The 21,662-nt window shown below is 42.8% G+C and overlaps 3 protein-coding genes and 1 long non-coding RNA gene across 9 annotated transcripts in view; 2 read left to right on the forward strand and 2 right to left on the reverse strand.

Moving 5' to 3' along the window:
• The first annotated feature begins 217 nt into the window (after positions 1-217).
• LOC144082164 (phospholipase A and acyltransferase 3-like) lies at positions 218-2,083 on the forward strand. Its single transcript, XM_077609078.1, has 5 exons — positions 218-295; positions 887-916; positions 1,222-1,330; positions 1,433-1,701; positions 1,782-2,083. Exons 2-5 carry the CDS (start codon positions 902-904, stop codon positions 1,872-1,874), a joined length of 486 nt encoding a protein of 161 aa, XP_077465204.1. The 5' UTR covers positions 218-295; positions 887-901; the 3' UTR covers positions 1,875-2,083.
• scyl1 (SCY1-like, kinase-like 1) lies at positions 2,073-14,908 on the reverse strand. Its single transcript, XM_077609071.1, has 18 exons — positions 14,706-14,908; positions 13,542-13,682; positions 13,017-13,124; positions 12,679-12,905; positions 12,486-12,576; positions 11,862-12,017; positions 11,595-11,753; positions 11,311-11,418; positions 10,319-10,432; positions 10,069-10,224; positions 8,945-9,133; positions 8,784-8,859; positions 7,970-8,152; positions 7,759-7,898; positions 6,982-7,071; positions 6,619-6,906; positions 5,865-5,943; positions 2,073-3,094 (listed from the first exon to the last, which is right to left on the reverse strand). The coding sequence occupies exons 1-18, from the start codon at positions 14,811-14,813 to the stop codon at positions 2,970-2,972; spliced, it is 2,538 nt and encodes an 845-aa protein (XP_077465197.1). The 5' UTR covers positions 14,814-14,908; the 3' UTR covers positions 2,073-2,969.
• On the forward strand, positions 3,361-5,391 carry LOC144082163 (phospholipase A and acyltransferase 4-like). 6 transcript variants are annotated; one of them, XM_077609076.1, is made up of 5 exons: positions 3,361-3,485; positions 4,013-4,051; positions 4,355-4,662; positions 4,732-5,044; positions 5,118-5,391. In XM_077609076.1, exons 3-5 carry the CDS (start codon positions 4,604-4,606, stop codon positions 5,283-5,285), a joined length of 540 nt encoding a protein of 179 aa, XP_077465202.1. In that variant the 5' UTR covers positions 3,361-3,485; positions 4,013-4,051; positions 4,355-4,603; the 3' UTR covers positions 5,286-5,391. The 6 variants fall into 6 exon arrangements, with proteins under 6 accessions (XP_077465202.1, XP_077465199.1, XP_077465203.1 ...); XM_077609073.1 differs by having other exon boundaries at positions 3,362-3,485; positions 4,355-4,454; positions 4,776-5,044; XM_077609077.1 differs by having other exon boundaries at positions 3,414-3,485; positions 4,022-4,051.
• A 3,228-nt stretch (positions 14,909-18,136) lies between the features above and the next one.
• Positions 18,137-21,662, reverse strand: part of LOC144082476 (uncharacterized) — a 64,846-nt gene continuing 61,320 nt past the window's right edge. Inside the window, exon 17 of the long non-coding RNA XR_013303258.1 lies at positions 18,137-21,469. This is a non-coding gene — a long non-coding RNA (uncharacterized LOC144082476). The remainder of the gene's footprint in view (positions 21,470-21,662) is intronic.

Consider the following 21,662-nt stretch of genomic DNA (forward strand, 5'->3'; position numbering starts at 1 on the left):
TCAGACCAACGAAAAATTAGAGGGAACATTGGTGAACATATTCATTTCCTGTACCACTTTTTCTAACGGATATTCACACTGAAACCATTTATTTGTGCATAATAGAAGTAACAAAGACACATGTATCCATATATGCATATAGCATGAACATATTATTAAGAGTCGCTTTTATTTTGAAAGTATGGGTCAGCTGATCTGACAGATGATTCCCCCCGACGGTCTTTGCTGTCGTATTTTCATTTTAAATTGTGGCAGGTCAGAAAAACGGACGCACACGGCCAACTCGCAAGGTTAGGTAAGGACACGAAACTTAAAGTAGCATTTTTATTTTCACTTATTTTTTCCATTATGCTAAAACGAGGTTATGCCCAGTTTACTAGTTTAAGGTTTGTTGTGTTCAGATAACTAACGGGTCTCCTTGTAGTATTGTCATTATGTATTAATAATAGTAATAGTCATGCTATTAATAGCAATACCAACCAGAAATAAGATGCTGAAATGTCCTAAAACTAACACTGTTTATACGTATCTGTATTTTTTTGTAGAAGTAAGTTTTCATTATTTCAAGTATGAAAAAAAATAAAAATAAATGTGACGCTGTTCACTTTTACAGTATGATTTGACTCTGTACACAGTATACCATAGAAAAAGTGTTGTTTTTAAAATGATCATACAAAACATAGCCTAGAAAGGGAGAAAAATTGTCAAAAACAAGTTTCGTTTCATCAGAAACCAACCCTTCGTGGTTACGTTTCTGTTGTTGGAAATACGAAACCAACCATTCGTAGCTACGTTTCTGTTGTTGGAAAAACGAACCCAATCCACAATTATAAGCATTATCATTATCTAATCATAATTAGAACTCTTTGTTTGGGAGAATTTACAGAAAGCAGAAAGAGAAATGGCATCTGCACAGGTAAGAGAATCTTCTTCAAAAGCATTTAACATACACATATAATGAATATATACCTATATAGACATATATTGACTTAGATTTTTTTTAAATTATTTTATTTTATAGTTACTAGTGTATTTTTGTTGTATATCTTATGGCCTACAAGTGTTTTATACAAGATTAACCACAATTGTGAAGGTTAGAACAATGCTAATACTATTGTGGAATGAATAATCCGGCTACTTTTATATGTACAAAGGCATAAGGTCATTGGACCATATTTGACATGCTGCCATATTAGTTTCACTGTTTGTACCCCAACTCAGATTGATAAGAAACCAAAGCGCGGCGACCTGATAGAAATCTCCCGCCCCGGCTATCAGCATTGGGCCATATACGTCGGCGGTGGCTACGTTGTTCATTTGTCCCCTCCGTGTGAGTTGTTTATGCTTCTCTCCGTCAATAAAAGTTCCCGAGCCCTGACTAACACAGAGTTTAATGGAAACCTGCATTGCGAACATGAACTTCCCCCCATAGCGGAATTTGCGGGCGCGGGCCTAGGGAGCTCCATGTCTGTCCTGGCGGACGTGGCCCGCGTGAAGATGGAGGAACTGTGGAAGGTGATCGGCGACAGCCTTTGGAAAATCAACAACTTATTGGACGACAAGTATGAGCCCCACGATGTCAACATTATCCTGAGCAATGCCAATCAACTGGTTGGCAAGAAGCTTCCCTACTGCATTGTGTCGAGCAACTGCGAGCACTTTGTCACCCAGCTACGTTACGGCACGGCCGAGTCCCGACAGGTGAGCGGAAACATCTCCGACCAGAAACGCCATGCGTGCCTGGGGAGATGGTGTTTGACGTGTCAGCTCTCTCTGTGCAGGTCCGTCAGGTGGTAAATGGCGCGGCTGTTTTGGGGGCAGCGGCTCTGGCGGCCATATATCTAAGCCGCAAGGAGGACAAACGCAAACAGTAACACCAAAGGGAAGGACGTCTCCGTTTGATTGAGAAACTCACCAGCCAAGCTTTAGACGTCATCTTCTCTGGCTAACAAACACATGGATGAAGGCGCATCCTGACTTTTACAATGTTGCAATCATCGGTTGGGGTGTTGGGGCAATATCATTCCAATAAATAAGCTGTCTTTTGTTTTAATATTCTAATAAAGCCACAATTTGTCACGAATTGGAACATTTTATTTTATCGATCAACTTGGCAAACTTGACAGAATGTTTGACTGGAACTCTTTGAGGCATTTTTATACTGATTTTAGAAAAGGCCACATGCTACATGACTCGGATTCTCCTTTTGTCTTCGACAGTTATGGTCCAAGCACTAATATCCTGGCATGAAACCCTCCAGGGGATAAGTGTTTTTTTTTTTTTTTTTAGATATGTCAAACTTAAAAGGCAACATGAAATGGGACACATTAAAAGTGGAATGCGAGTTTTGTCCAGCAAAGTAAACGAGGGCACGCAACAACAACAACAAAAGTCAAAGTCAATCCGTCTCCTTTACAAAGGAAAAGTTAGACCTATAAGAAAACCTTATGGTAATTCACCCACTTAAAAAATGTGTGAAATCTTATCGATCGCATTGAGCTATTTTTTCGTCGTCGTGCTTTTATCATGGCCGAGGAATCTGTTGGACACAACTCCACCTGATCAGGGTTGAACTTCTCCAGTCAAATGATCTTAGTTCCAGTGTTCCTGGTCAATAAAGTGACTATTGGTCACCTTTCAAAGTGCATGCATTAACGGAATAAAACTGCACAGTGTGTTTGCGAGCTTACTAAAAATTCATAAACTCACGATACATTTTTTTTTACTATTTGAAAAACGATTCTTCATCTTATATACATTTACTTTACAACTCTGTTGTAATAAGCACGCACGGGTAGAGTTTCTGTGGTCTGTTCCACATGGAATCCAAAGCTAAATGACCGAATGACCGAATGAGAGAGTGAGTGGAAAAATTTGCAATTTGAGCATCACGAGCAAGGCTCCGCCCACGTTCAGTCAATGGAGGCCCCTCCCCGGGTGCATTGCGTACCTCTCGTCCAATGGCGCCATCAGTCAAGTTTGCGCGCACCCAGTTTGAGCGGACCTTTGGCTGCCTTGCGTTCCGCCCGTTTGGCCTCTAGCTCTTTTCTTCTCTCCTCGCGTTTCTTCTTGGACAGCTCGGCTTTGCTCAGACCTGTTGGCACATAATCAAACGGTTTTAAAAACAAAAAAAACGTAGACCATAAAAAATCCTTCATTTTCTGTTTCGCTTATCTGGTGTCCTACAAGTGCAATTGAATGAATTGATGAAATTATCGATGGAACGATCGCTACCATCCCCCCCAATCCAAATGGCTTGGACTTCTATCATTTAAGACTCATACAAATTTCATTTTATGCAGAAAACATACAAATAATTGTATTTCGTTTAGTTTTTGCCATTTTGAGGAGGGTAGGAGTATATTATCCATGATCACAAAACACTGTTGGAATGTGGAGATACTACATTTTTATAAAGGGAGTCGTAGTAAATGATCTTTCAAAACAAACGTACAATACACGAACACTGCCAACTCGCAACTAAGGTAAGGACACGAAACTTAAAGTAGCAATTTTATTTTTACTTTTTTCCCCGTATGCTAATACGAGGTTATTTGCAGTTTTCTAGCTTAAGGTTAGTTGTGTTCAGATGACTAACAAGTCTGTTTGTAGTATTGTCGTTATGTATTAATAATAGTAATAGTCATGCTATTAATAGCAATACTAACCAGAAATAAGATGCTGAAATGTCCTAAAACTAACACTCTTTACACGTATCTGTAGTAAGTTAGTTTCATCATTTCAAGTATGAAAAAAAAATAATAATAAATGCAAGGCTGTTGACTTTTACAGTACGATTTGACTCTGTACAGAATACCATAGTAAAAGTGTTGTTTTTAAAATGATCATACAAAACATAGCCTACAAAGGGAGAAAAATAGTCAAAAACAAGTTTTGTTTCATCAGAAACAAACCACTCGTAGTTACGTTTCTATTGTTGGAAAAACGAAAGCAATCCATAATTATATGAATTATCATTATGTAATCATAATTAGAACTCTTTGTTTGGGAGAATTTACAGCAAACAGAAAGAGAAATGGAATTTGCACAGGTAAGAGAATCTTCTTCAAAAGCATTTAACATACACATAAATAATTAATATATACTTATATATATATTTGACTTATTTTTTTTAAATTATTTTATTTTAGTTTTATATCTTATGGCCTACAAGTGTTTTATACAAGATTAACCACACAATTGTGAAGGTTAGAACAATGCTAATACTATTGTGGAATGAATATTCCGGCTACTTTTATACGTACAAAGTCATAAGGTCATTGGACCGTATTTGACATGATTGCTCATGACCTGTATTTGTTTCTCTGTTTCTACCCCAACCCACATTGATAAGGAACCAAAGCCCGGCGACCTGATACAAATCTTCCGCCGCAACTACCAGCATTGGGCCATATACGTCGGCGATGGCTACGTTGTCCATTTGGCCCCTCCGTGTGAGTTGTTTATGGTTCTCTCCGTCAATAAAAGTTCCCGAGCCCTGACTAACACGGAGTTTAATAACCCTAGAATGGTAACCCTCTATTTCAGGGGTCACCCTTCACGCTCCTGAAACTGAGGGTTACCATGGTTACCCGGGGAAAAAATGGGTACCCTTCATTGCACCGTCCTGCTTAGGACCCATTCCCCCCCCTCCGCCACCTGGTAACCATGGTAACCCTCTATTTCAGAAGCGTGAAAGGTAACCCCTGAAATAGAGGGTTACCATTCTAGGGTTAATGGACCCCTGCGTTGCGAACATGAACTTCTCCCCGTAGCGGAAGTTGCGGGCGCGGGGGTCGGGAGCTTAAGGTCTGTCACGACGAACGTGGCCCACGTGAAGAAGGAGAAATTGTGGAAGGTGATCGGCGACTGCAGGTGGAAAATCAACAACCTAATGGACGACGAGTACGAGCCCCACCCCGTCAACATTATCCTGAGCAATGCCAATCAACTGGTTGGCAGTGAGCTTCCCTACTGCATTATGAAGGGAAACTGCGAGCACTTTGTCACTCAGCTGCGTTACGGCAAGGCCAAGTCCCGACAGGTGAGCGGAAACATCTCCGACCAGAAACGCCATACGCGCTGCGTTCTGTGACGTGTCAGCTCTCTCTGTGCAGGTGCGTAAGGTGGCCATGGGTGTTTTGGTGCCGTTGGCTCTGGCGGGCGCTTATTTGAGCCACAAGGAGGACAAACGCAAACAGCATCCCCAAAGGGAAGGACGTCTCCGTTTCATTCAGAAACTCACCAGCCAAGCTTTAGACGCCATCTTAACAAACACACCCTGACTTTTAAAAATTTGCCATCATCGGTTGGGGTGTTGGCGCAATATCATTCCAATAAATAAGCTGTCTATTGTTTTGACATTCGAATAAAGCTACAATTTGTCACCAATTTGAAAATTTGGTTTTTTTTCATTTCAACCCATGAAGAGGACATCTTTTTACACATCTGGTGTCCTACAAGTGCAATCCGTGGATTGCAGTCAAGTGCTTCTTGTTTTCTGCAGAAATTCCATTGGTTAAAGTGTTGCTTGCAACAAAAACCTGCACCCACAGCGACCCTCGAGGACCGGCTTTCCCACTCCCGGCTTATCCTCACAGGGGGTGCTTGAGCCTATCCCGGCCAAGTACGGAAGGTAGGACAACGTGAGTTGGAGGCCAGCCAATCGCAGGGCAGGAGGAGACAAACGACCACTTCACGCTAACACTCATACAATTTACAGTGTTCGACAAGCCTAGCGTGCATGTTTTTGGGGTGTGGGAGGAAGGCGGACTACCGGGAGAAAACCCACGCAGCATGCAAAGTCCTCGGATTGCTAACTGCTCGTCCGTGAAATGAAAATGAAAAAAAAAATCCACTCTCACCTTGATTTCCATCCAGTGCTTCCCAAGTGTCTTCAGTAGCCCATTCTCCTGTTGCCTCTGCATCCCAGCCACCTACAGGCTGGAAGCAGGAACAACAACATATAACACGTGACATTACAATTGACACGAATGTGTGTGGACGTCATGGGAGAGAGACTAGCGCTAAAAACGCAACTGTGCTCGCATGCTGGAAAATGACATTCGAATGTTTGACTCGGAATGCTTCAAAATAGTCAAGAAGAAATACGACAAGAGTGAAAAAGAGAAATATTTTCGTTTTTGAGTGTGGATAATAGCATACTCATCTCATTTTCTGAACCGCTTTATCCTCATTAGGGTCGCGGGAGGTGCTGGAGCCAATCCCAGCTGTCTCCGGGCCAGAGGCGGAATCGGTGTCCAGCCAATCGCAGGGCACAATGAGACAAACAACCAATCACTCGTAGCTAGGGGCAGTTTAGAGTGTCCAATCGGCCTACCGTGCACCTTTTTGGAATGTGGGCTGAAAAGCGGAGTACCCAGAGGAAACCCACGCAGGCCCGGTGAGAACATGCAAACTCCACACAGATGGACGTGACCTGGATTTGAACCCAGGACCCCAGAGCTGTGAGACCAACGCGCTAACCACTCGCGCCACAAGACCGTACATCTCATTTCAATTGGTTCGCAACAAAGTGAGCGGCGATTGCACGATCCAAATCCTCTGCACCTTCAGAATAAAATCCTAAACCGGCCCGACGCGTCGATAGGCACTCACCGTGGGGGCTGCGGCGTTTCTCTGCGCCACGCCGGCGAAGAGGTCGCTTTGTCCGGCGCCTTTGTTGTCCCAGTTGTACTCGCTGGCCAAGCGGACGCCCTCGGGCGGCCCGGCGCTGAGCGCGTCCGCGTCCCCCTCGGCCCATTCGTTGCCCCAACCCTCCTCGCCGGCGGAACTCTGGCCCTGGCCCTCTTTTTCGTTGGACCAGCTGTCGTCGGCGTCCCAGCCCGAGCTGCTCCAGTCCGAGCTCTGCTTTTTGACCGCCCCGGTGGACAGCGACCTCCCGGCCTGCCGCGTGACAAAAGTAGCCGCGAGTCAGTTACCATCTAAAACGCTCGGCGTCGTGGTCAAAAGGGAACCTACCCCTTGCTGGCCGGTGTTCTTCTTGGACGACGTCGTTCCCGACGGGTCCGTATTCCAGTCGTCCTTTTCCGATCGCCCTTTCTCGGAATCCTTGTGGCGCCAAGAGGTCAACCAAAAGGTCAATTGAACTCTCCTAGCTTAACGCGGGAATCCTCGGATCACGACCGAGTTCCGTACCTCTGCTGACGACTAACGTTGAAATTGATGTCAAAACGCTTATAATAAAGTCTAGTGTAAAAAAATAAATAAAGTAAAATGCAATAGTCAAAATAGCTTTGAGGTTTTGTGAACCGGAATTTGTATGACTTTGACTGTGAGCGACGCAAGGTCCGTGTTGTCACAAAACTGCATTTGGTGACGTGCAAGGCGTTTTTGTGCCACCATTTATTTCACTTTGGTCAAAATGCAGTATATCTTTTGCCATTCTTTGTATAAAATTAAGCTTTCTTTCCACGTCATATTCTTCTGCCTGAACCTAGGCGACGCACTAGCTAATGTGTATTTTCTCGCATATACGCTGTACCCTTAAAGTTGCCTTAAAATGGTTGAATTTGACAATTTCTCTCATATAAGCCGCTTGAGTCCCAATTTTCACCTCCATCCTCACGGCTTTGATAGGGAGTACAAATGTGTTACTTTGAAGGGAAAATCTAAAGAAAAATCATCGCACGTGCTATTTCCGAGATACTGTATGAGCGACAAATACGAGAAAATAACGGGGGGTCATAAAGCAGAAATGTCCCACGTGGAGAACCTCGCATTTTCCAAGTGCCTTACCTCCAAACTCCCCCAGTCCTCCTCGTCATCCCAGCGCTCGCCGGGCTCCTCCTCATTTTCGGTCCCATGGAGAGTCGGCGATGGATCCACGGGGTTTGAAGCAGTGGGACGAGAGGTCGTGGGGGCGGGTGGGCCTTTTTCTACACCAGCCCAGATGAAATGAGCCCCATTTTCTCGCCCCGGCTACTTTTGAAGGTCATCCGCGCCTTACCAGAAGCTCCGTCGGTGTCGGCGGAAGCGTTGGAAAGCCCGGCGCCGTCCGCTGCTCCGCCCGCCGCCGTCCCCGGCGCGTTGCGGATCAACTTGGACGTGAGTGACGACATACCGGTCACGGCCCAGCCGGTCCAGCCGGAAGCGGTGCTGGGTGCTTGAGCACATGAGCCAACGTCCTTTTCTGGTAAAAATATAAGGATTTAGGAGTTTTTTTGTTGCTATTTTTAAGTTCAATCATTTGCAAATGGTTGAAAGGGGTCCAATGAAAAGGTCCATATTTAAACCGGTTCCCCGTATAATGTGGTCAGCATTCTCGTTCATCAAAATTGCGGGATAAATTTGGAATGGCGAACGGAGGAGGTGACGATCGCAGTCGTGACCTTAAAGGTCGCAGAGGTCAGAAAAGTGATTTGGTGAAAACGGATAGCTTCTTTTACTCAAATTAGAAATGCTCAAAGGTCACGGAGGTCAGAAATATCTTAGAAATATGTGCAATATTTTAGAATTCTGTGCAATATTTTAGAAATCTGTGCAATATTTTAGAATTCACTTAGCCGGGATGTGACTTTTCATACTTTTATACTACTATTCATGTTTTTTTTTTTACGGGGAAAACACACTTTGAAAAGCTTGGAGTAGCACCACCAATTTCGTTATACGCAGCTGTGTATGATGACAATAAGGGCTTTTGATTTGAAATATAACAACGTTCTACATGACCTCTATTGGCGAATACAAACATATCTAATATGGAGTCGCAAGTCACGAGGCTACAAAAAAAAAACTCTTAACAAATGGCGATAGTGTCGTACCTATCTCCGCCAGCTTAGTGGGATCTTCTGAAACGGTTTCCAGTTTGAGTATAAAACTTTTGACGGCTTTAAAAGTCTGTTGGACAGAAAGTAGCAGAAGAGCACGTTAAAAGAAAGGGCGAGCCACGTCACACGGGTTGTCTTGAACACTTGAAGACTACCTGCTCCCTGACGCTCTTGTCGGGATCGACGGTAATGGCGCAGAGCGTGGGCAAAATACGGGCGGCAATCTCCGTGAGGCTGTAGTAGTTGTGCGTCGCGGCGAAGCCGAGCACGCCCGCCGACCGCGACGCGGCGAAGGGGTCCTTGGTGGCTCGTGAGAAGGCCGATATCAGAACTCTCTGTCTGGTCTATGAAATATCATTCAGTCAGGAGCCTTTCGAAAAGCTTGGGAAATGCAGTTAGGTGGACGGTACACATCTGATGACTATTTAGATGGACGGTTTGACCGTAAAATATTTGGCATACCGCGCGGCGCATATTCTTCAGAAGCTTATTGCTCTGCAACAACGGTCCGGTATTGGGTTTTAATGTGCAAATCCAACTTTGAGTTTAAACTTTTAGATTTTATACGTTAAAACGGGACGGCGACTCGGGGTCAAGCTGAATAACTACATTTAGCAGGAAGGCGGGGGAAAAAGAAATCTAACTCATTGCCTTGCTTGGGTGTTTACAAAAAAGCCGCTCGCTACACATTGGAAGTATTTGGCTAAAAAATACATGTTTAAAAAAATGATGATGGCAAAACAATGAAATACAGTAATCCCTCGAATATCGCGGTTCATGTAGACCAGACATGGCCGCGATCATTGAAAAATCGTCAAGTAGGGTCACCCCTACTATAACTACCTTTTTTTTCTTGCTAGAGTGGCTTCCACTTACGAGTTTCAGTGTGGATTTTCACATTTTTATTCACTTTAAATAAAAAAATTTAAATCGTGCAGTAGTGAATTCACGATAAGTGAAAACACAATAACCGAGGGATTACTGTAATCCCTCAAATACCGCATTTAATGTAGACCAGAAATGGCCGCGAAATACTAAAAACCGCCAAGTAGAATCACCCCCATTATTGTACATTCTGGTTAAGACCCCCCAAAAACACAAGTTAAAAAAATCTACAGTATTTAAGTCATTGAAGCCCAATTCGTTTAAACCGGTTGTCTTTCACTGCCATTGACCGCGAGGAACGTTCGATGCATTTTGACCGAGAGCGTTCATTGGCCTCCACGAAATGTGACTTTTTTCCCCCACCGGACGACGGCGACTTTGCAATACGTCTCACCACGGCGTTGAGGTAGGAGGCAATCTTCCCCAGGCAGACGGTGGTGTTGCAGCGGATGGGCCCCTGCTCGTCCCGGGCCTGCAGCCGGGCAAAGTGGCGCATCAGCTCTTGGTTTAAGTTGGCCTCGTTGAGTTTGGGAGCCAGCAGCAACATGGACTGAGAGAGCCGGCAGAGGGAAGGAGGGAACCGCTGCTTTAGACCGGCCAAAAACTCCAAGTGAACATGGGGACCGACGAGGGTCAACACTCACCTTCACCGTCTGTTCCCTGATGGCCGGGTTGGTGTCGGTAAAGCCGTGAACCACGTGGGGGAAAATCTGGGAGTTCACCGCTGCCTCGTTAAGATACTGAATGAACTGCTCCATCTGGAGGCGGAGCAAAAAAGTGTGGGTGGGACCTATCTTGTCAGGATGACCTGACCGGCCAAATCCTCCTAACAAGTATTTTCCAGACTACAAGTCGCACTTTTTTTCGTGTATTCGCTGACTAATACTCAAGTACGATATATATATATCGCTTATATTTATATACCTTCCTTCCATCCGCTGTCAGGCTCTTTAACAAAATAAATGGCTGAATGTTAAGATCAACCGTATGTATACATCTACATTTATGTGTATGTGCATGTGCTTGTATGTATGTATGTATGTATGTATATATATATATATATATATATATATATATATATATATATATATATATATATATATATATATATATATATATATATATATACATACACATATATTTAAGCAACACGCTTATTTATTTATTAATTAAATTATTTATTACCTGTTTATTTAAGTCTAAAATGTCTTTTTCTGTGTCTGTATTCTCACCCCCTTGCTACTGTGGCAATGAAATTTCCTGAATAAGGGATGAATCAAGTTATCTAATCTAATATGTATGTTTTTGTCCCTCTCTGACCACCGAAAGCCTTTTTTTTCAGACTATCATTATGCCCAAAAAATTGTGCAACTTACATAGGAAAGGTACCTAGTTTCTGGTCAAATAAAAAAAAAGGCCCTCTTTAAAATGCGACTGAATATTTTTTTCCTCTTCAGTGTGCTCTTTTTGGCTGGTGCGACTTGCAGTCTGAACAAATACGTGATGGTGATGTCATAACGGGTTCATCTTTGAGTATGAATGAGCATGTAGCGTAAATGACACACATTGCGGTCTGATTTTTTCCCCCCAATGACTCACATAATATACTTTTGTAGATTTTGCCGTGTTTAAGTACCTGCTGGAGCAGTCGTATTCTCATGGCCCGGTCAGTGGAGGAAAACATCTTTACGATGACTGGGATGATCTTCTGCTGGTATTCTTCAGCAGATAGGAACTTCCCCACCTAGTGTCCAAGTTGAAGACATTTGAGGGGAAAAGGTGCGGTCGGCTTCTAAACGTCAGTTCGCTACTAATAGATCGTTTGAGACGAGTGCTTGGAACGCGCAAAAGACTGAGAATCATTGTGGACGACGACAACAAATGCAAATTGGCAGATATGGTAAAGACAGCCAGACTTACCTTGAAAAGTGGCGTGAGAACGACGGCCCCAGCGTTCCCAAACTCGAACGCGGTGAGCAGTTGAGGCAGGACCTTGTGTTTGCAAAAGTCTTCCGGAAAGGAGTCCAGGTTGTCGCTCAGGTCCTGGAAGAACTGCTGCTTCTCGGCCGGCTCCTTGATCTGAGGACGGGTTATTGCTCGGTTTACATCAAACGTGATTAAATCATCTGGGGGCTGGCAACGCGACAATCCGATCACGATTGGCTTGTTTTCCATGAGAGGGCAGACCTGGATCTCCTCCAGGAAGAGGTTGCTCTCCACAAAGCTGTTACAGAGGAACCCTCCGGGGCTTCGGCAATTCTGGAGGAAGCGCGCCGGATTGGGCCGAGCTCGAGGGTTAGCCGCCATCAGCTCGCAGTAGTGAGGAACCAGAGCTTTGGGGATCTGCCGGCACAAAGAGGAGCAGCCGGTATATTAAACGGCAGGGGTCTATTAAATGGCGCACAAACGGGAAGGTACGATCCACTACGCACTCTTTATGCCGTGACGGGGTGCATCAACGTTTTGCAGACTAAAACTACTTACTGCTCAGGTTAAAACTACTTACTGCCGAATAAAGTCTGACTGGGAATTTTAATGAACTTAAGTATCTATAATGATGCCCCCATGAACACTATACAAATCTTGCCAAAAAAGCGGAGTTGCCGTTTAATATACCCGGGTATATTAAACGGCAGGGGTATATTAAATGGCGCACAAACGGGAGGCTCAAAAAAGCAAAAATCATTTCACATGCTATATATTAAACAGCAAAATACGGTACTAAGATTGGAGCTTTTGTCATTTCGATTGTGTCGAAATCCACAAAAAAAAGACTTGGGAATGCGCATTGAAAGTCATGCAAAAACCAACCTTTCCTAGTGAACGAAGTGAAGCCGTACGCCCGAGTGGCCCATTAAACACTTCCCAGATAAGACAGCCTAACCGCCACACCTCAGTTCCCCTGCAAAAAAAAGGAAATAAAAATATTTGGAGAAATTTCGAGACATTTGCCAGTTTTTTTTTCCAACAGATGTAGCAGTCGTAAACCAATGAATTTTCTCACCATTTGTCTCCAATGCTATTGGGCATGTCTGGCGGGTCGTACTTCTCCAAATCCGGGTAAATGGCCTTGGGGTCAGGAAGCGAGGCCCCGCTCGGGTCCCCTTGTTCGGGGGTAACATGGTCCAGGGCCCCCAGCTTCCACTCTCCTGCTCGGTCAACAAAGATGGCCCACAGGCCCAAATTGTTATGGAGCAAGTGACAATCATTCACCAGGAAACTCAGAGCTTTCTGAAAGAAAAGAAGGGGGAAAAAAGGAGTGTTCACCCATTTGAATAAACTTCAGAAACTGTTTCTTGGAATTAAGAAAGAAATATTTGATTGATTTAGGAAGTCACTCACCACTATCTGATGCAGACCCCAGGAGACCTCCAGTTCGCTGGGATTTCCCTTCAAATGAGTTGCCAGGGGGGTCACCGGTTCAGTTACCAGGTACAGGCTCTTCTCCGTCTGGAACCAGATGACCACTTGACAAATCTCACCTTTTTTTCCTTTTTAATGTGCGCTACTGTATTATTATATTTACAGCGTGCAGATGTACGTACAGGACAACATTACTCAGAGTAAGAATATCAAAAAGACACCATAACATCAGTTATTCAGGGCTTGGAACCTATGAATCGCGATAAATGAGGTCGTACTCTAATTCTTCTTCTTCTTTGCGAAAATGAAAAAAATGGCATTTCAACATTTGAAATATACAAATTTATTGAAGTAACTTCTACTATGAGCGTGCTTACGGATCAAAAGCAAAGTGCTATTCTCCAATATTTAAGGAAGACAACATGGTCAGATGGGATTTTTGCATCATTTTCCAAAATGGCACCCACAGATGACGGTGGTCAGACCCTTTTAACGAACACTCACCTCCAAGCCATCGACGTAGGCCAAGATGTTGGGGTGGCGAAGTGTTTTCATACGCTTGAAGGCTGCCTTTGCCAGCTGACTCTGGTGTTCCAATCCTTGGACCACCTCGTGTACGAACACCGACACTGGATCTCCATTGGTCTGAGGGTGGTGTGACATTTATTACTAAAAGCTACTTTTTGTCCAAACGTGTGTATCATCTGAACATAAAATGACCTAAATTCCTTTATATTGATTGAATTGAATGCTTTATTGTCATTATACAAATACAGTAATTCCTCAAATATCGCAGTTAATGTGGACCAGACATGGCAGCGATAATCGAAAAATTTCTTCAGCACTTACAAGGATTTTCACATTTTTATGAACATAAAATAATAATTTTCTTTTTTCTTTAGTGCTGAGTCTTAGTAGCAAAAGTGGCATTTTTATGAACTTAATTTAAAAAAAAAATAATAGCGGAAATATTTCCCCAAGTAGTGAATTTGTGATAATCGAGGTATTACTGTACAATGAGATTTAAAGCTTCACCATTAAATCCGCGAATAAATAATAATGGTAAATAATAAATAATCAATGAATATGTTGTCAACATGAATAAGTGGTCGTATAAATAAGTATAGGTAATCTGTTGTGGTCTTGGTCTCACGTCGCCACAATGAAAAAAATATATATTGCGGACTGTTTAGATACCAATTCTTAATGATTTTGACAATGTTTTGGTCGATTTATGGAACAAAACCGGTTTCCGACATGATTACAGTGTCACGTGAACAACAACGATGACAACATGAGGACATTGCGGATGACACTGACGTGACAAAATCCCTTCTCGGGTGTCATGAACGATGAATATAAATAAAGTAACTCACCAAAATGAACGTCAATTAAAAAAAGGACAGCCAGCGAAGTATAGGAAGCGCATGTTTTAATGCGGAAAACACTCGGTGACGTGGCGACAAATGTTTACCGTAGCACGTTGGCATTTCTTCAAACGTTGTCAACACAAAATCACGTCAAAAAACTGAACAAAAACGACCGAAAAAACCCGAAATAGCAAATCTATACATGTCGCTTAACCATAAATAAATGATTTAAGCACAATAGGCCAAAATTAGCCGAGGGTGGGTTAGCAGCCGGGGAGGTTTTGCATGTTTTTTTTACCTTTCGTTTCCCCCGGTGCAACGACCATATTCCAGATTTCTCTTGGCTGTCGGGAATAATTTCATAAGCGAAGTCTTTAACGGGATCCCTGGCAAAAAAGGACCACATCTCCGTTTTCAAGCCCTCAACTCAGCAAACAAACATATTCACTAGTGACTCGCTACCATAGGAAGAAGCTTGGAAACGGAACGGACGGAAAAAGCTTCCGGGGGAAACACGACACGAAATACGGTTCCTTGGCTTCAAATATGTACGATATAATTAATGCGAAAATGTAGTTTTCAGGCCTAATTTAGTTGGCAGCAGTGTTCTTGGACTACAGTATCCGTTGTCCAGGTTTTATTAACCCACAGAAAATGGAAAATATTGAATATAGCCCAAACCGGAAGCTTCAATTCGGCCTACCTACATTGAGTTGCTCCCAATTTGACCAGTGCCTATTATTTCAAAAAAAATGCAAGGAATTAAAATTTCTATATCACTTGACCAGTGCCTATTATTTCCAAACAATGCAAGGAATTAAATTTTTTTTATTACATAAGTGTGATAAATTGAGTTTTCACTTTGTGATCATTTTGCAGGTGCTAGACATTTTCTGTTCATTGGAAGAAATATATTGCAATACTCGTACATGTACATATCTCTGAATTATATACAGCTATGGATAGTAAACTTCTACTGGGAAGGCTGGTATTGAGTAATGTTTTAATCCCATTGATGCAGATGTCCAATTGAATGAGGAATAAAGTAATCAATTGAAAAAGGTCAGTTAAGGAGTTGTAGTTTATTCACCGATGAAAAACACTATTACAGTGAATTTAAACTATTAATTTTAGACATTTACTTTCTTTAAAAAAAAGTGGTTTTCACCCATACCACACCTAAAAAACCTGCATGGTAGGAAAGTTGAAGTCTAGAATGTCCCCAAGTATTGAGCACAAGCATAATTTTCAGAAAATGAGACCGTAGACTTTATTTTTTCATACATGTTTATTGTATTTCATTTGACAACATTGTTCACACATGATTCTCAGTTTAACCATTAGAAATTTGCAATAGTCAAACTTACATCCTAACCCTCGACTTATCAATTAAAGGTCCCTTTCAAACTATTTTGATACCAAATTTAAGGTCACCCACAGCAAACGTAAAAAAAGCAAGACACCGCGGGGATTTGAACCCCGTCCCGACACAAGTCAGGAGTGCCACCACCGGAGTCTTTTGCTTTTTGTGGTTACTGTTTTGCGGGCAAAAGCAAAACCTGGAGGAACAAAAGCCCGAAGCTTGTTCCTCCAGGAAAAGAAAACCCATGAAGACCTGGCCACTATTTGGATCTGGTCACCTCACTTGGGTTAGGTTCTGGACACGAGGCTGAAACTAGAAGACAACTGGTTGCCCTGGCCCCTCCCACCAGAACCCAAGCGGTCTTCGGAACTACAACTCAACACTGAATAAGATTTCACAGTATTCTTTCGATAAACACGATACCAGCTTCTCTGGCGGTACTCAAGTTCCTCGCGAAAGATTCTGGACGTGACGCTGAGGTCAAGAAAGCTGTCACGGCTGTAATAAGTGGGGGTACAAGAAAAAAAAGACAATTTGAGGTTCCCCACCCCACCCTTCTTCCCATTTAAATCCCCTTAACATTTACCAATACTCATCCAAAAGATAAAATCATGAACATTTACCACCACCACCAGTTGACAGTGCATAAATCACACCAGCTACTTTTCCTCAGTGAAGAGCAATTCTTCCAAATTAAACTAGGCGGGTAGATTCAAGGCATCCAAAGAGCAGGATTAAGTTGCAAAAGTTGTTAAGCTGTAAAAAAAATTCTGAAAGACAGATTGTTGCGCCCCGTCCCCACAAACCCTCCAAAAAAGCTTGGCATTGCGACTAAACAATATTACGCACAAAGTACAAATGTTATGCAGAGCTGATGTGCATGCAGCATTAAGTTACATTTAAAAAAAGGCATGGCATGAAGATTGAGGGATCTGAAATTACTTAACTTCCAAACCACGACAAGTGATGTGTTAAAGGGGGGGAACAAACTTTTGCAGCTGTTGATCTAAGTGACTGGATTCTGGCTTCCATCACAGGTTAGCCCATCCCAGACGGCAAAATCAAATTTGGTTTGGAAATTTGACCTGAGAAACCAAACGGAAAGAGGGATACACACACACACACAAAGAGAGAGAAGGGCTTCTGCGAAGGACATCTGCTTTAAGCTCAAGCGAACAGAGAGTGGACACTTCATTCGAGAGGGGGAGGAAGGCTAGACAAATTCGTCGACGGCTTCCACAGATGGCCTTGCATTCGAGAGGCGGGCGGGCGGGCGAGGTAGGAGCGGACAGACGAAAACAATCTGAAACAAAGAGTGATCTCCACAACACACCCAGCACAGAAAACTTTTAAAAAAAAAGTCTACTCATCTTAAGTTTTAAGATGCAAAGCAAAGGGCGCCCATCGGCCAAAGAGGAATTCTCGAGTAAAGCATTGTTATTGATTTGAGGTTAACACAAAGCCAGTTCCAAGATAAGTCTTTTTTTGTCAGCTAGCATTTTCCATTTGGTCAAAATGAGGTGGCAACGTCTTACTAGTCGGCGGGTAAGTGGGCATTTTCGGCGTCGGGTCTCGCGAGCCGAGCTCTGCAAAGAGAAGTGCACGGATACGGACAACCATGACCAATGCCAGCCGCAACACATTTGCGTTGTCGACGTCAAAAGTCAAAAAGCGCGCCATGCGCACATGTTCCTCAGCTCAGAAATTTACACAATACCACACAGTTGCGTGATGTAGACAACTAATTTAAATCAAAAGAAGACCTGCCACGAGCACAGTTGCGCACGGGCGTGAAGCTGAGGACTAACTTATACTGCTAAAGCTAGTTAAATGGAACCTGACGACATGAGGGGCGGATTTCGTTGGGCGGCAAGATTCTCATGGAGTGCGTGTGTCCTTCCTTTGTAGAGTGCTCTGTAGAATCAATCAAAGAGGCAGACAAAACCCCCTACAACCCTCACAGACCCCACAGAATAAATAAAAAAAATCGTAGAACTGACTGTTGTTAGCCTTACCGGAATGCTTTACTGCAGATATGACAATCGAGGCCCATCAAATGTGTCTGTATCTCAGCACAAGAAGACAAAGCAATGCTATGCATGGAGACGTTTATAGCAAGTTGCTTTTTTTGAGACGAGGGCAACGGAGCCCGCTCAAACGGATTTTCGGAATTAGCCGCTTTCCAACGTCAATATTTGATGGATTCCACTTATCTGCCTTTCAATTTCCACTTTGAAACGGAGCATTCAAGCCCTGGTCACATCCGTGCTCTACAAAGTTCCAAGCTCAAATACCTGAAAGGCACAAGAAGAGCTCGCCCACCAAAAAAGCCCCCCCCCAAAGAACAAATGCATACCAATACTGTATTCAATCACAACAAGCTATGCATTTATTACGCAGGTAGGAAGAAAAAAAAAATCCTTTACAAATAGTTCACGCATTGTATTGTCAATACAAAGGATTTTTTAACTAATTGCAAAGGAATTGCAATGGAGGAACTTTACCAGACAATGAACGGTTAAAACTAGAATGAATACATTTAATGACCTTACGTGAAAGCTCCAAGCACAAGGAACGTGTACATACAATGAGTTAGGAGACTTCCGGGCGGTCTCGGGAATTTGGGGATAAGCGCACAGGACACGGCAACACTGAAAAAATGCAAAGGAAAAAAAAAGCCTCTCCCCCACAGGACCCCACCCAAAATACAAAGCAGTGCAAAACTACAATTCATGCTATGTCGTTCACGGACAACTACAAGACTTGATAAGATTTTTGCCAATGAGAATTCAATACCGCACTTGTGAACACGAGGGATTTCCACTTTAAACATTGACGTCAAGCCGTGGCCTCGTAGCTTACTTCGTAGTTTAGCCAAGGGCCGGTCTGTCTAAGTTAATCTGCAAAAGTAGCAAAAACAAGAGCCCCGTCCCCAACCCACAGCAATAGTGACTAAAGAAAGAGACTTTTTACCACAATCCGAATGTGCTCTGTCTGGCTACACCACTTGACTACTTTATGAGGGCTGCTATCCTGCGAGGCAAATTGTCCACCTTGAGATGTTTGGCTCGCCAGGATGGTGCTTATTCAAGCCATTGCGAAGAGAAACTTGAGAGCTGTGAATTCTAGGAAGAGACTGGTTAACACGCCCCCTCCCCCCAACTCCCCCAATATATACACAAAGAACCCAAATGGAGACAAACTTCAAGTAGACCTAGCGAACAAAGGACCGCCACTCCCAAAGGCCGGGGAACTACTTGTCGGCAGTAGGGGGGAGGGTCGAGAATTCCGATAAGGTGCTGTTCTCGCCACCGTGCTAGAAAGGCATTGGTCCCAGTGGACACCACCACCACCACGCAAGAGGATTGTTGGTCAAGGTACGAAACGCTTTACAGAGATTGCCTGGAAAAGGGAAGAGAGATCTGTGCGAGACATTTGTTTCTAAAAAAAATGCTGCGTGTAAGTAAAGATTGATAAAATAATAAAGGTCTTGTTACATATACCTCTACCATCATACAAACCAACGCTTTGTGATTAACTCGAAGACGCTTGTGCCCTGTGCTGCCTTCTTGGCTGGCTGTGGATATGGCGAACTGCTTGAGCGTTGGAACTTTCTGGCTCTACCCGCCCTCTGGCTCCATCTGGTGACCGCTGCCTGCTCTTTTGGACCCCTCTGATCGACCTCATCGCGCTCTGGTCCTGCCACACCTTCTGGTCCTGTCCTGCCTGGATCGCCCTTTGGTCACGCCACACCTTCTGGTCCTGTCCTGCCCGGCTCGCCCTCTGGTCGCACGAAACGCTCTGGTCCTGGCCTGACTTCGTCATCCCCGCGTCGGCCTCACTCGTCGCTGATCCCGTCATCTTCTAAAAGACTAAGTCCATTCTTCCTCTCAACAACTAAGTCCATTCCTCCAATTAACTCAGTCCATTGCCCATGGCCAGTTAAAAAAAAAATGAAAAATTCTATGGAACTGCACCCGATTCAAAAAAGTATGTAGTTATAAAAAAATCTCAATGATCTCATCTAAAAAAAATCCTCAAATAAACAACACTTGATACAAGTAACTGTACAAACTGCAAGAAGGCAAAACTCAGAAAAATTCTCTTCGGAAAACGCCTTTGTAGTTAAAAACAAACAAAAAATGCCAGTCTCTGATTACAGATGCCATAATCTACTGGTTTCAAGTAAATGTTGCTGGCCGACACTGACTAATCAATCGCTATTTGCATTAAAAATGGCTGCTAACTTCATAGAACGATTAACAACTTAATTACTGTCTGACATTACTCAAGTATTAACGAACAAAGGTATTGTAAATTAAATTCCTCACAAATATGCAATAACGATTTTAGTTTAAAAAACAGTTAAGGTATTCACGTTTGTCTTTAATAAAAAGAAATGTTAAAGAACTACAAAAATGTCCAGTTCAACTTCATTATGACGTCATATCAACGTGACAGAATTCTATTCAAACCAGTCATAGCAGGCCGCTAAAATAACTACGTCACCGCGGCCATCTTGAGCCAACAGTCATTACAAAAAGACAAAAATACTCTTAATGCGACGTAGATAATAATTTCAGGGTAAAAATACTGCTTATTCAGTATAACAAAAGTCTACTAGGAAAAGACCGTTCCTCCAAAAGATCAAATTTGCCAACAAGACAAACAATAAAAATATCACCTTGAATAAGCAAATGGCGATCTTGCGTATCAAAAGGAGATAAAAATTCTACTTGCAATTGATAAAAAAAAGATAACACAACAAAATGGATGAAAAACTAAGTCGTTTTAGGAGATGATCCTATAGTTACTGCTAATTTCCTGCCAACCACAAAGTCTACATGGAAAATCGTAGGAAAATGAAAAGCTAAGTTCGGCATCTCTAAACATAAGTAACAAGCACAAGAATTCCTATCTGTAAATTTATAAAAGAACGGTTTCACCTGAGACGCAAGAACTCAACCAGACGAAGATGCGAAAGAAAATGGGGTGGGAGAAGAATGGCGTGTATTTATACGCTTTGAGTGGTTCGGCCGAGGGTTGGGCTGCATATTCATTCGACAAGAAAGCTAGTCCTTCTTTCAAGCGGTATTAATTTGAATTTCTACCAATTTAATGACAAGTACGTTAAATAATAAGCATCCCTAATTAAATAAACGCTGAAGTATATCAACAATGAGTAGTATAGTAATGCAACAATGTTCGTCATACTTCGACAGCCTTCAGTATGTTTGAAACAAAACATCCAACGTCATGCTCAACGGTCGCGCGGAGTGATTTTTGCTTAACTTGTGGTGTCCAAAACTGGAAAAAACTAGAATGTTGTCGGACCTACTTTTCATTTGCTGCAATGAAATGGCCAAACGTCTGCTACATTCTGGTCGTTTGAACAAGTAATAACAAATACATAATCACATTTTAAATTCAATAAAGGCATGGCGTATGATTTTGTACGGCGGCTCCATTCAACAATTAAGACCAGTGCTTGCGTACTATCACACAAAGACACAATCTTCAGACCCATCGGACACATGAACCACTGAGCTTACACATATTATTTTTTTCAAAAAAAGGTCCTACTGAAAATAACTACCAGCTTTCCAGAAACATCGAGAATGACTCGGAACCTCAGTGGAAAGTTACCAGCAATGTGGGGGGTGGGTGCCAAAGAGACCTCCTCATATCCAGAACATAAACTGCAAAAAAAAAAATGACACATGAAACAAATCAATATGTTTAATAAACACATTGAACGACACGTCTTCCTCTTTATGAGTTTTTCTTTGACACAACATTGTCATAAAGACCTCTGAAGCACCCATATGTCATACAAATCTATGTTTATGACTATAAGCATAAATGTATCACATCTATGTCTCAATATATTAT

Source organism: Stigmatopora argus, chromosome 9 (genome assembly GCF_051989625.1).
Source record: "Stigmatopora argus isolate UIUO_Sarg chromosome 9, RoL_Sarg_1.0, whole genome shotgun sequence".
NCBI classification, from domain to species: Eukaryota; Metazoa; Chordata; class Actinopteri; order Syngnathiformes; family Syngnathidae; genus Stigmatopora; species Stigmatopora argus.